The 13,588-nt window shown below is 30.5% G+C and overlaps 1 protein-coding gene across 1 annotated transcript; it reads right to left on the minus strand.

Annotated features, from left to right (window-relative positions):
• Positions 1 to 7,589: 7,589 nt before the first annotated feature.
• Positions 7,590 to 10,500, minus strand: LOC136081139 (uncharacterized). Its single transcript, XM_065798432.1, has 3 exons — positions 10,425 to 10,500; positions 7,901 to 10,176; positions 7,590 to 7,777 (listed from the first exon to the last, which is right to left on the minus strand). Exons 1-2 carry the CDS (start codon positions 10,498 to 10,500, stop codon positions 9,275 to 9,277), a joined length of 978 nt encoding a protein of 325 aa, XP_065654504.1. The 3' UTR covers positions 7,590 to 7,777; positions 7,901 to 9,274.
• Between the last annotated feature and the right edge of the window lie 3,088 nt (positions 10,501 to 13,588).

Below are 13,588 nucleotides of genomic sequence, written 5' to 3' on the forward strand. Positions count from 1 at the left end.
TGTTTCGTACCAAAAGCTTTGACTGCGAGGTTTAGTCCAAATTTTTCTGTAAACCGCAAAATTATAAGCAGTAATACAGTTTATCAGTATGTGCTGCAATTGCAGTCTTCTTTTTTTCCTTGATATGTACAATAATACTCGTAACTTCGAGATCAAGTTTTTCTTTGAGAGCGCCATTTTCGAACGTTAATATAAATACTAAAGAACGTTCAATCTGAACGCAAGAAAACTGAAAACATGTTTATTATAAAACTATGTTTACATTAAAACATGTTTAGTTAAAACAGAATTTAGTGTGAACTGGGTATACGTTAACAAAATACGTCACTTTTTTGAGTTAATTCATTTTTTAAGTCGCCAAAGAATTACATTTTTTGAATTAAATAGCCGGTTTTTATATTAAAATTGCAATTAGTTAATAATTTAAATTATAGTTTAGTATTTTTTTTTTTTTTGTCTAATGGTTTTTATAAATTTCAAACAAATATTTTAGCTTTTAAAACCCCTTTTAAATTTATTTTATAAAAATATTTATTTTATAAAAATTTTAACGTACTAGTTATTTGTAACGCTTATAGAAACCAAATTTTTTATTACATTGTTCATACTAGTCCGAAATGGCTCAAAACTTGAACTTGAGTTTCTGAATAAACCCTTTGAGGGGATTAAAGTACACATGCTCCCATTTAAAAAAATGCAAAAATTGAAATCAAACTATTTCATCCGAGAAAGAAAATTAATTTTGAATTTTTAACATTTTATTAAGAAATGCCGGTTGACATAATTATTGAAAAAAATGATTCTGACTCATTCTAAATTGGAAGTACCATCCAAATGTTTCTATTAGTAGCATATTTGTGTGCTGGAACATTCTGTTATTATGTGTATGGGTTTATAAAAATCCTTAGTTTAAAAAAAACATTTGTGTACTAACTGGTAGTTGAAGAAATTTTGTTTGAATATTATAAAAGCATAATATTCATAATGTTGAGTCTATTTTATCACAATTAAGTTAAAACAATAAACACTAAACAATTTTAATTCATATTTATTCTTCGAAACAAATAAAAATCACATTGATTATTTCTTTTTACATTCTACAAATGTTTGCTGTTAAATTCGACCACTGATGCCTCCAATATCATTCCATATTCTGGGTGATGAGAGGGCCTTTTAAATCTAGTCCAATGAACACTGAAGCTGTGATGAATAGACTCAGTTACTTGTTTACTGTAACGCCCCAAAGACTCTTTTCTCTGAGTAACAAAGTCTTGAATGTGATAAAAAACTGAATGAACCTTTGGAGTGACACTGACCATTGTAAGTTGAAGATAGGAGCTTTTAAAGCTGTTGATTTTATCAATATAACTTTCATCCATTGCATTGCTGAAGCAAGCTATCACAACAGAATCGAATTTCTTGAATGCGTCTATGATGGGAAATGTTTCAAAAGCGCAATTTTTCTCAGCAAGCTAATGCTATACATCAATGTTTTTTAAAAGTTTGTGACACTCATTCCTAGCAAATTGACCTGCATAAAAAGGCTAATATTTGATGTAAAGAGCTGATGGCCACTCATCAGCCTTTAACCAGTGGTCCTTCAGTGCTTTGTAGAGCTGATTAACAACACCCAAGAGTAGATGAAGTTCCATTGAAGGAATAACGTCTAAGACAAGCATTCCATCTTCCACAGAGATAAGGGGGTCATGAATGACATTTTTGACCTGCTTTGCTTTTTTTAGGTCCTTGCCAGCATTTTCAAAGGCTTTGAAACACTTCTGTAGTGTTCTAAAAGTGCGAAGATTGCCCTTGAAGGACAGATTCTTGGAGTCTATATCACACCATATGCATGGATGGGTACTAGCATGTGACTGCAATCCCCACAGGATGTTAGCTAATTTCATGTCATATGAAACAAAGTATTTCACATTGTTTGGTGTTATTAGGTTCAGGATTGTTCTCAGATTTTCATAATTTTCTGGAACATTTTCAGCAATGGCTACAAGAAACTGACGTTTAACACTACTGTTCTTTTCAAGCTGAGAAGTCAATAACTTTTTTTTAGGTGAACAGAGTGGTTGAGATGATAGATCCTCCTGGATTCCAAAGACGATTTTAAGAAAACCGCCACCTCCATCTATGCCAAGTTTTACTATATGATCAGTAAAAACTTGTCTTCTCTTCAAAACTTCATCTGTAAATGCAGAGAGTTCTTTACAGTGGACCACTTTTTGATGACTGATTTTATTCTAATCATGATGAACATCAACCGTTGTTTGGGTGAAGTGATCAGAAAGCTGCTTGCCAAGTTGAGAGAATTTCTCACGTTCTCAAGTTTCAACTATTTTGGATTTTGACAATTGATTGAGAGTTGTAGCAATTTTTTTAATTACTGTATTTGATAATCCTGTGTTAGGTTGTACATACACTAAATCTTGGGCAGTCAACTCAGATTCATTTTTGAAGAGTTTCTTTTGACATGCAGGGCCTAAAAGCGTAGTAGAAGTGAGAAAATGAAATAGTCCATTCTATGTTGAGTTTTCTTTTACTTTTCATCAATTTGGTACGAAGTTAAGTATTATTGTATTCCTTTAAACAAAGGCTTGTCCATGGGAAGTTGATAAAAAATCTATATATTAGTTTTTTTGTTTAAATTCATAGGTGAAATTACAAATATATCTGTATTATAAAATGTAAAATAAATCTTCCAAAACAATACCTTGTGTTATAGGCAATGGTCTTCCATCCACAGATCTTCTTATTTTGATGTTTCCATGAGGAGGTGCATCTTTTGAAAGAATTGCAGATGATGCAATCTGCTCTCCAACCTTCAAATCTTTAGATGCAAGCAGCTTCATATTCTCCCTGAAGGTAGATTTACTGCAAGTGTGTGGAAAACCTCTTCTAATGATTGTTAATCAGTCTGAACATCTTTTCTCAGATTTTGATAATGATGATGATGATGGAGTGCTTGATGTTTCCAAGGGGTGTCTCTCATTTAGCTAGAAGTGGCCAATTTTGCAAATGAGGCAATCACAGTCCTGGCCTCTTGTTGAGGGACGGGTTTCAATTTGTTCAGAGTTAAAAGATTTAAAAGTGTCACCGTTTCGCCATTGTGTCTTTTTTAAAGGTTAACTCTGCAGCGATCACAAACTCCCAAGGAAACCCTATGATCAGCAAAATCAATTTCATCAGAAAATATTTCTTTGACTCGCTCAGTCAAGAAGGAAGTTAAAACTCTTTCAGACTTTCTCATACAAAAAAAACAAACAGTTTTTCTGCAACCATCACGGAATTTAGCTGAGTTAGCTGAGAGGTATTTTTAATGAAATAACTTGATTTGATACAATTCATATACCAAAGCAACTAAGGGTCAATGCCTTTTCCCAAAAAAAGAGAAAAAAACATTTTGCCAGATGGCCACCCTTATTATGACATTGTGCAAACTACAAATTTAGCATTTTTAGCTTAATTCAAAAAACATTATTTCTGTCCTGTTAAAATTACTTATAATTTGCACTTACAAATGACGTGTTTAGAAATATACATTGAAAATTTAGGATCTTTGAATATTAAATTTTTATACTAGATTTTTTAGGAATGAGTGAAAATCTTAATAAAAAGAAAGGTTTTTACAAACTTCTAAACACAATGACATAAAAGTTAATTTCCAATCACTCAAATATGCTACATATAGAAACATTTAGATGGTATTTCCAGTTTAGAATGAGTTAAAATCATTTTTTTCAATAATTATGTCCACCGGCATTTCTTCATAAAATGTTAAAAATTCAAAATCAATTTTCTTTCTCGGACAAAATAGTTTGATTTCAATTTTTGCATTATTTGAAATGGGAGCATGTGCATTTTAATTCCCCCAAAGGGTTTCTTCGGAAACTCGAGTTCAAGTTTTGAGCCATTTCGGACTAGTGTGTATTAAATTCGAGTTGTTACGTAACATTTATTTTCGCGCTTAAAATTTTCGCTATTAAAAGTGTTTATAAAATTAATCAGAGAAAAAGTTTGAAAAGGTTTATAAAAAAATACATATTTAAGTAAATAAATAAATAAATAAAGATTTATAAAAAATTTAAATAAATGTAATTACGTATAATATTCTTTGATAATTTAAATAAAATGGGTTCATTGCAAACATTATTACTATTAGTCTGGACGCTACGTGTAACTTTTTCTTGGAAATGAAGTGGACATTACAAAAACTACTTAAATAGTTTAAGGTTGATATCTTGAATGAGAAAAACTTTACGTGCTTTTCTGAAAGTGCTTAAAGGGTCAAATTTGGGCCCTTATTTGGTACTGATGACGTCATGCTGATATATTTTTTTTAAATCAAACGAAAAATACATATTTACGTCAAACGTTAGATAACCTCTTGAGAAAACCTTATAATAAATAATAAAATCTTGAGAAAAACTTACGAGCAATTCTAAAAGTGCTTAAAGGGTCAAATTGGAGCCCTTACTTGGTACTGATGATGTCACGCTAATAATTTTTCCAAATTTCGTGAAAGAAAAAAAAAATAACCAAAAAGATTTTCGTGAACAGATTTTTAAAAGGGAAAATATTACAAGGGTCGAAGTTTTTGATTGATGACTTCATTTACATCAAGGATAAATTGTGCCTATATATATATATATATATATATATATATATATATATATATATATATATATATATATATATATATATATATATATATATATATATATATATATATATATATATATATCATAAATAGATATTCAATCAGTTTCAGAAAATCCTGAACTTGCATCGGAATCAGTCGAATAATATTCTGTTAAAGTGTCGTCCCAATCATTTGTGTTTTCACAAGACGAACAGTTGCACAAATCCGTACAAGTCAATCCATGCGATCGACAAAGACAAACCAGTGTTTCACATTTTGACTTTTTAAACGCACAGGAAATTAACTGCAAAACGTCTTCTGGAGCAGGTGGAATGAGCATTCAACCTCAAGTTGATCGCCAATTTCTCGCCATCCATATCCATTGGGTTTTGGAATATTGGGATTTGCCTCTAGAGATTGTTTGACAATTGCTGTTACATACGAAACTCTCTTGCAATGACACATTAGAGCATCCCTAGTAGGTGGAAGCTTTTGAGGTTCCGGAGCTTCTTTCTTGGCAATAAACTTGAGGTATCTTCCTTCGTTTGTATCACTGCATTTCAATCCATATAATTGGCATATAAACTTTTCTATTTGGTTGAAATGGGTTTCATCAAAGGTAAAAGAGTCCCCAACCTTGGAAAAAATTGACTTGTACTCTTCAGATTGTCTCATTAGTTTGAGGAATTTTGACTTGCCAATCCCGTAAAATGCACTTGTATCATCGCTCCCACTAAATGCATGAAGAGCAGGAAGAGCTTTGCAACAATCAGTACCTAACTGTGAGGCAATCAGATTTATATCAAGAGTCCGCCTTTCAGTAGAAACGCCAATATCCACAAATAAGTGTATTTTAAGTTGGTTTTGCAAGTACAAAGCGTAAATAGCAATATCTGTGTCAACTGTGTGAATGCAAACGGTTTCAAAACCAATAGATGCAGCGTGTTTAGAGCACAAGAATACTTTTGTATCAGCCTCTTCTTGAGTTGTATGCAGTGACACAACTTCTTCGTTTGAAACCTTTATGAATAATATAATTTTATAAGATATGCTACAAAAACAGACATAACTTTTACCACGTAAATAAATAAAACAAAGTAATAATTTATTAGCTAGCCTGACTGCCAACCTCGCATGTCAACTTATAAAATCGTGACTGCAAGTTTACAAAGAGCACATTTCCGGTAAGTTGTGATGCAAACCTTTCCGTATATGACCAATCTTTTAGTAGGAATGAAATGAACTCGGTCTTATTGGTAGCATCTTGCAAATACTTTTGCCATTGTTTAGGTTTTGCTTGTTCTCTCCGCTGAATCTTAAAATTTAGAGATCCTGATTGACTTCTTCGAGCACGTTCGAATGATTTTATCGAGCCATGTTGGTATTGGTCTGTCACAAAATATATTGTGGATCCTTTAAGAATTAGATTTAAAATAAATTCTGAAATATCTCCAAAAGTTTTGAGTTTAATGTTAGCAAGCTGTTGCAGAATTGCCATTCTATCGAAAACATGTGCAGCACTTAGAGGAACCTGTAAAACAAATTCCTCAAAGTGTTCTCAATCGACCGAAGATTCTATTGTTCCTAAAAGTTACTAAAATTACTAAACTTAATATTAATTTAATAAACTTACTAAACTGAAAATGTTACCTAAATACTAAAATGTAGTGTTTAGGTAGTATTTATTAATTATTTTTGAAAGACTAAAATGTTCTTAACAAACAAATGATTTCGGCTTTCAGCAACTATTTCAAGTTAAACTTCTAACTGAGTAAGAGGATTTATCAATACCTATAATAACAGTAGTAAATTAACTTCCGAAGAAGGTTCATCTTGTTTGTTTTGACGAGGCTACCATCAGGTAATCCCAACGCCCATGTGATAGGACTCAAAGAATAACATAGTATTTGTTTCAGAGTTAGACCTTCTCTACCTCTTGCAATAACTAGCAATCTCCCAAACATGCTTCGTTCGGCTGATATAGTGAATGATTTCTCTTTAAGGCAATACATTTTTTTCAAATTTAAATTGTTAAATGTTTGCAGACGACACTTTTTGATTGGAGCGTAAAAGGAAACTGTTGAAGATTGAATGCGCTCTCTAAAGAACCTTTAAAACTCTGCTTCCCCGATGGATTGTGCATTCAATAAATTATCTTTTAACTCATCAGGTGCTTCAATTCCAGAATAAATATTTACCAAAGAATCTCTTTGCTCAAAAGGACCCCAATTTGTCATTAGTATCAAAGCTCTCTCTACACATCCGTTGTTGAAATCTTTTCTTGATGGTTTTAGATCTTTTGGTGTTTGTTTTTTGGTTTTGATTCCCATGTCACTTTTCAAAATTGAAATACATTTTGCAACAGTATGACTTGTAAGTACCTAGCGTTGAATGGTTCCTTCAGACGTACTATAACCTTTTATTCCCCCTTGGCATTTCTGATCACGAATAACAGTTTGTTCAATGGATTGATCAGATGGAACTTTGTTAAACGTACCGCTTGCTCTTCTTACGGAGAAGTTTCCATCCCTGTTTTTAAAAAGATAATAAGTTATAAAGATTTAATTTGAAACTATTTTTAAAACTAAATTTGTTGAAATCCAAACGAAATATTTTGGAGTACAAGCTTACATAAACTGTTGATAAATACTTGAATGAGTTTTAGGAAGTTGTATCATTTCGGTTCAATAGAAAGTTAAAAAGCGAGAATAATTCGGACAATCATATGCAAAAAACCACGGTAGCATTTGGCGTGTTGCCTCCAAATGTTACCAACCTTCGTTTCTTTTAACACATTTGAGTGATCATCTAAAGTTTTGAAGAAATCATCATCAAACAACGATTTCAAATTGTCATAATTCGTCTAGAAATAATCAAAGTACAATTTTAATATCGTCATTAAATTCACAGACATGAAGTATACTTAGGCAAATTTATTTACCTCCTTTAAACAAGTAATGAACTCAGGTGAGGAAGAGAAGTTATTCAACGAGGAAAGATTGTTTTCAACTAACCAACTTTCAAAATGTTTTATCCTCAGCTGGGTTAGTGCATTATACAGATATTGATAAATTCGAACGGCACGGTTATATTGCTTTCCCTTCAAAATACGCTCCAATGAACTTTTACCTTAAAAATATATAAAAAATATCTTTATTACTTCAACCTTCTTTGGTCAAAAAAATATCTGCTGCAATATTTGCTACGTAAAATAATGCCAATAAAATTTAAAAAGATAAAGAAACCACTCACCGGCTATATCAGCTTCAATTATCCAGTCTTGTAATCCGGCATCATTAAATCTTTTGTCAATAACAGCTAGAAAAATACAAGATGTGTGAAATGCACCCATTCGGAGAACAATAAATCTTTTAATATCAATATGACTAGGGTTCATCAGGATTTCCACCGCTTTTGCATGTAGTGGAGAGTGGGGTATTGGCGAACACCTAAGCGGGAATGCAAATTAAAGACACCAGTTATACAAAATTGATCATATTTATTGCTTATCAATTAGTTTAACTACTCAGTCACAAACCCTCAAAAGGAATTTTTAAAAATCTTATTATAAAATAAAAATTTATGCCAGAAATAAAACCATTGGTGTTCGGAATTACCCTGCCTACGTGGGGTAATTCCGAACACATTGGGGGGCAATCACAAGCACTGTTGTGTAATAGCGAATAAAAAGCTAATTGTAATAACTAAGTCTAAAAACTATATTATGCAACAAAAACAAAAAAAAGGAGTGACTTTATTTCCATAGAAGCTACAACAGAGTGTTACTCAAGAAAAAAGTTGCATAAAATTATCAGAAAAATTTAAAATCAAATTTTAGTGAACAACATCCGCAGCTTCATTACACTACTGCACGTCTGGAACTGAGCATAGGATCCCTTCTCAGCAGGTAAAAAAAAATTGTCGAATTTATTTTTTTACAATGCTGTTTTGACCATGTTCGGAGTTACCCCGCGTTCGCCATTACCCCACTCTCCCCTATCGCTTGATCCATTACAACGTCAGTTTCGGAGAGACCAAGGTTCTCGGCTTTAGCTTTGGACTGGAGCAGAACTTCAAGCACTGTGCTCAAGTTTGTTGGCGATGAGTTAATAGCAGGGAGATAGCTAATAGTGTGGATGTCTTCTGATATCTTTTAGGTGTAATTAGATAGTTAAACCCAGTCCAGCTTGGGATATCACTAGAAAAATGATATAGTAAAGTCCAAAAGAAATCCAGCTTCTCTGAAACTACCAGTAACTTACTGTCTTTTGATAACGCGTTTGTTTTACGTAGGTAATCTGGTTCTTCTCGATTATGCTTTATGTACAGAGGCAACTCTTTCTCAATTGCTTTAAAAGATCTTTCTCTTTTTCTTGAAATTATTTCGTTAACCTCGTTTTTGTGTACTTGAACAATATTTTGTAACTGAATGACAATACCATTTGTGACGTGCATAGAAGTTCCTTTTAAAGTTTCAGGATTTATGTCGTTGTTGTCCCAAACAAAGGTCACAAATTTTGAGGGCTAAGGAACAGAAGGACAAAAACTTTTAAAAATTTGATTTTGCATTGCATTTTGTGCAAGAAATGTTTCTAAATAATTTACTTCATCATAGGAAATTCCATGTCATAATTTACTTAGCCATTTCACTAACTCTTTTGATCCAGTTTTTCGTTTGGTACTTAACCCTAATAACACATGTTTAGAGCATCGATGATGACCGTTTGTTACGTTATAAATAACATCTTCACAAAGAGAGTTTATTTTGACAATTCCTCTTTTACTAACTCTAGCACAAAATAAAATTTTTGCAAAAAGTTGATGCAGAAGAGGTGGAATTTCAGTTTTAACTCTTAGTAATTCGTCTTCATTAGGAGGCCAATTAAAATATGTTTTTTTCATAGACAAAACCTCGCTGCGAATCTCTTTTGCGACATGATCGATAAGCTGTTCAATCGGTTTTGAATTATTCTTTTTTTCTAGATTCTCAATTGTTTTTAAAAAAACTTCAATGATTTTTCCCTTCTCAATACTATCGTTATATAAGAAAGAATAGCCGTATTTTGGTGACCACAACTGAACAGACCCGCCGAATTCTGCAACTACAGCATCCTGTATAGTCCTTCTATCTGGAACCTTTGTTCTATCTGTGCAGTTTTCTTTGTAAAATTCAAATAGCTTACTTGTATGAATAATCTCTAAGTTGTCTAATACGTGTTCTTTCACATAGTCGAAGAGCAAACGCATAATTGCATCTTCTGTTGTAATAAAAGGAGTTTTTTGGGGTCTTGTATATTTAAGGTAACAAGACCGATGATAATATAAATCTAAGGAAATTATGGTTTGCCATTCTGTGCCTGATATCCTAGCCATAAGTCGTGGGTTGTCAGCTTTACTTTCAGCGTTTTCTTTTAACACGTTTGCTGCACTTTCCGTTACGCATTTTGTAAGCGTTTCATATCCGTTCCTATCTTTATTAGTCTTTTTGCAATAGCAAATGCAACATTCTTCATCCGCAAAAATTTTTCCTAAAACAAGGGAATTATTTTAACTTTGAAGTAGTACATAAAACAATGAAAAACGTGAAAGCTGAGGGTAATATTATTTGCTTTTCAATTCCCACCCAAAGGTTTTTAATTTACCTGATCTATTTCTTTTCCGAGCTGAGATTCTGCGCTAAGATGAGGATATATTATTCACACCTACATTCTCGTTGCCTTTCTCTGCTCTACTTTTCCGATGTTGAAGAATGTTTAATGTTTTTATATTTACATACTTATCGTAACATCTTTGATGGAACAAGAGAGTTGCTGGGCACGTATCAGGTAGAATGTATATGATTTTAAAGTCATTTCGAATTCACCTAAATTAAAAAAAGATATTATTATCAAATCCATGCTATTTATTGTTTTTTCCGTACCATTGTTTTAATCAGTATATAAATAAACAAATTGAGTTGGACATTTAGTTTGTGACTTACCAAGCATTCTTAACTTTTGCAAGCGCATTTTCAGTAAAACCCCGCAGTTTGTTATTATTGTGGGCAACTTCTCCTTGATGAAGTATGCAAGCATTTTTAAATTCTTTTCTAGGAACTAGATTAAGATGCTGTGTTTTTTTGCTACTCGCCATTATTTACTTTAATATTAGTAATCAAATAAAAATGAATAAAACACGTTTTTTTAGTAAACAGTTTTTGAAAAGTAAACATTTTTTAACGTAAACAAATAACGGGAACAAATTTTCTTTTTAAATTCATTAAATTACAACTATTTTATTATTTTAATACAATATTAAAAAACTATTATAAAAAAATTTATTTTTGAAAAAGGTTTATAAAATTTTGCTTAAATATATTTGAATAATTATATTTAAAACATTTAATTTTACATATTATCAACCCCCTGTCAATAATTTGTAAAAACTAAATCAATGCTTTGCGGTATTCGATTTGTAAACAACATGGCGGATAATTTATACTTGAAATCCTTTCAATAAGTTGCATTTGTTTTTGTCTCTAACTAAAGTTATAAGCAGTTTCCAAGTGGCACGTAAAAATTTTTAAACTTCTTAAGTTACAAGGAACAAGTCTATATAAAAATTAAAATGTCCACTCAAAATGTTTAGTTTTCCTTTTTTTTTTTACATGTAGCGACCAGACTATATTTTGTTACTTGATTTAATAAAGTAATAAGTAAACTTAATAATTTATGTATTTAATATATTTACATGGTTATTATGTATTTAACAGTTTTGTATTTTTATTATTCATTTTTATTATATATTTAATTATGTATTTAATAGTTACATAATTTATGTGTTTAATATATTTACGTAATGATTATGTATTTAATAGTTTTGTATTTTTATTATTCATTTTTATTATATATTTAATTATGTATTTAATAGTTACATAATTTATGTATTTAATATATTTACGTAATAATTTATGCATTCAATAATTTACCAAGGATTTCGCACAGTATAGTAATTTTTAAAAAACGTCATATAAATATATATTCGTTTTCAAATTTGGTTTTTTAAGCGTAGATTTATTCTTTTTGTTTAAGATTTTCTTTTTGTTAGATAATTTATCTTACAAATTGCGTGGTCAAGTTGTAAAAACAAAATATTTAATGCGTGGTCACTGACCAGGGACATGTCCGATAAAAACTAAAGAAGTGCGATCGAACGTCATTCCTGAGTCAGAAACGGCGTTCGATCGCGCTTCTTTAATTTTTATCGGACATGTCCGGCAAATTTGAGTCTTCATCGGATAAATTATTGTTTTGTATACAAATAATTGTATTGTATAAATTATTGTATTGTATATAAATAATTATTGTATTGCTTATCGCGCACCGTATCTTTGGAATAAGATTGTTTTGTCAAATTTTGATATATTTCACACTTATCCCACTTTCAAATATAAACTGAAAAAATTTTATTTTATCTATTGATGACGTAGTTACTTTGTAATCTTTGTTTAGAACTTTTATTTCATTGTAAAATACGCTTTATGAAACGTTTTGATTTTTGTTTTTTATCTTATATATAAATGATATAGATTCTATATATAGTAATATCAGATTTATTTACACGAAATTTTATTTTATTTATATAGCATCGTCAGATTTATTTATACTGTTTACTCTGCTAAAAAACACATTTCGTTTTTTCGGAAATGGCATAGCGGCAAATGATAAACTTTTACTTGCATTAATTTAAAATAATAATACCTTTTTCTAAATCGAAAAAAAACTCCCAACCAGTGCAGATGAAAATTTGGTCCCAGCTGTCTAAAAATGCAAAAAATTCAAGTTTTTGCATTTATAGTAGGGGCAAGGTCATTTAACAAAATTTCAAAAATACCATGAAAATTATTTTTGTAGCTTGATCTATCTACTTTAAGATTATGTTTTGTTTTTTGTAAAAATGATGGGAAAAGTTGATCTTAACCATTTGTAACCGTGTATTTGAGAGCTTGGGAGAGGATAGGGGGGGATGCTTTTAAATTTTTTAAATGTACTTTAAATATAAAACATTTTTGTAATTGTACATTTTTTTTTTAAAGAAAGAATATTTTATGGTTTTTATCCAAGATTTTTTATCAGTTGCTTTAAACTTTAAACAATGGTAAGCTACAACCATTAGCTTTGCTTCTCCGTCTACTTTTGTTTCTAAAAATTTCAATGAGGTCTTGACTAAAACTTTTTTTTTTGTCAATAACTAGTTCTTACTTTTGTTTCCTTTCACCTCAGTTTGATCTAGGTTAAGTTAAATGGTTAAAGTGTACTTTTAAAAATTTATTCAATGTCTCAAGCTTTATAGCTGCTTTCAAAACTTCTATTCGTTGTTGATTAGTTCTACTAAGACAGGGCTGTTTAGTGCATCACTCCTGGGTTTGAAATGATAAACTCTTTTAATTATATTTTTATTTATGATTATTTCTTTTAATAGACCATTAAACAATTTGGAGTTGCACTCTTTATGGATTTTAATATCAATCTCCATTCTCCTTTGTGACATTCCAAAGACAATATATCATTACTTTCTCCATTTTCAATTTCTTTATTTAAGGTAACAATTACCCTTATGGCTTGAAATTTCTGATTTAAAGTAATCTTCCCTTCGCAAGTGAGACCCAATTTTTTAAGTTACTTTTAGATTTATTTTCTTTATTCAAAACTACAAGACCATAAACCAGATTATTGTTGTTAGATATATATACATATATATATATATATATATATATATATATATATATATATATATATATATATATATATATATATATATATATATATATATATATATATATATATATATATACAAACAAATGTTACTGGTTTAAAATGAATAAGATGTCACTAAATGTTGAGAAAACTAAATGGATTCCTTTTTATCAAGAAATGCTTAAAATAAACACAGTTTAACCCA

This window comes from Hydra vulgaris, chromosome 06 (genome assembly GCF_038396675.1).
Source record: "Hydra vulgaris chromosome 06, alternate assembly HydraT2T_AEP".
In the NCBI taxonomy this organism is placed as follows: domain Eukaryota; kingdom Metazoa; phylum Cnidaria; class Hydrozoa; order Anthoathecata; family Hydridae; genus Hydra; species Hydra vulgaris.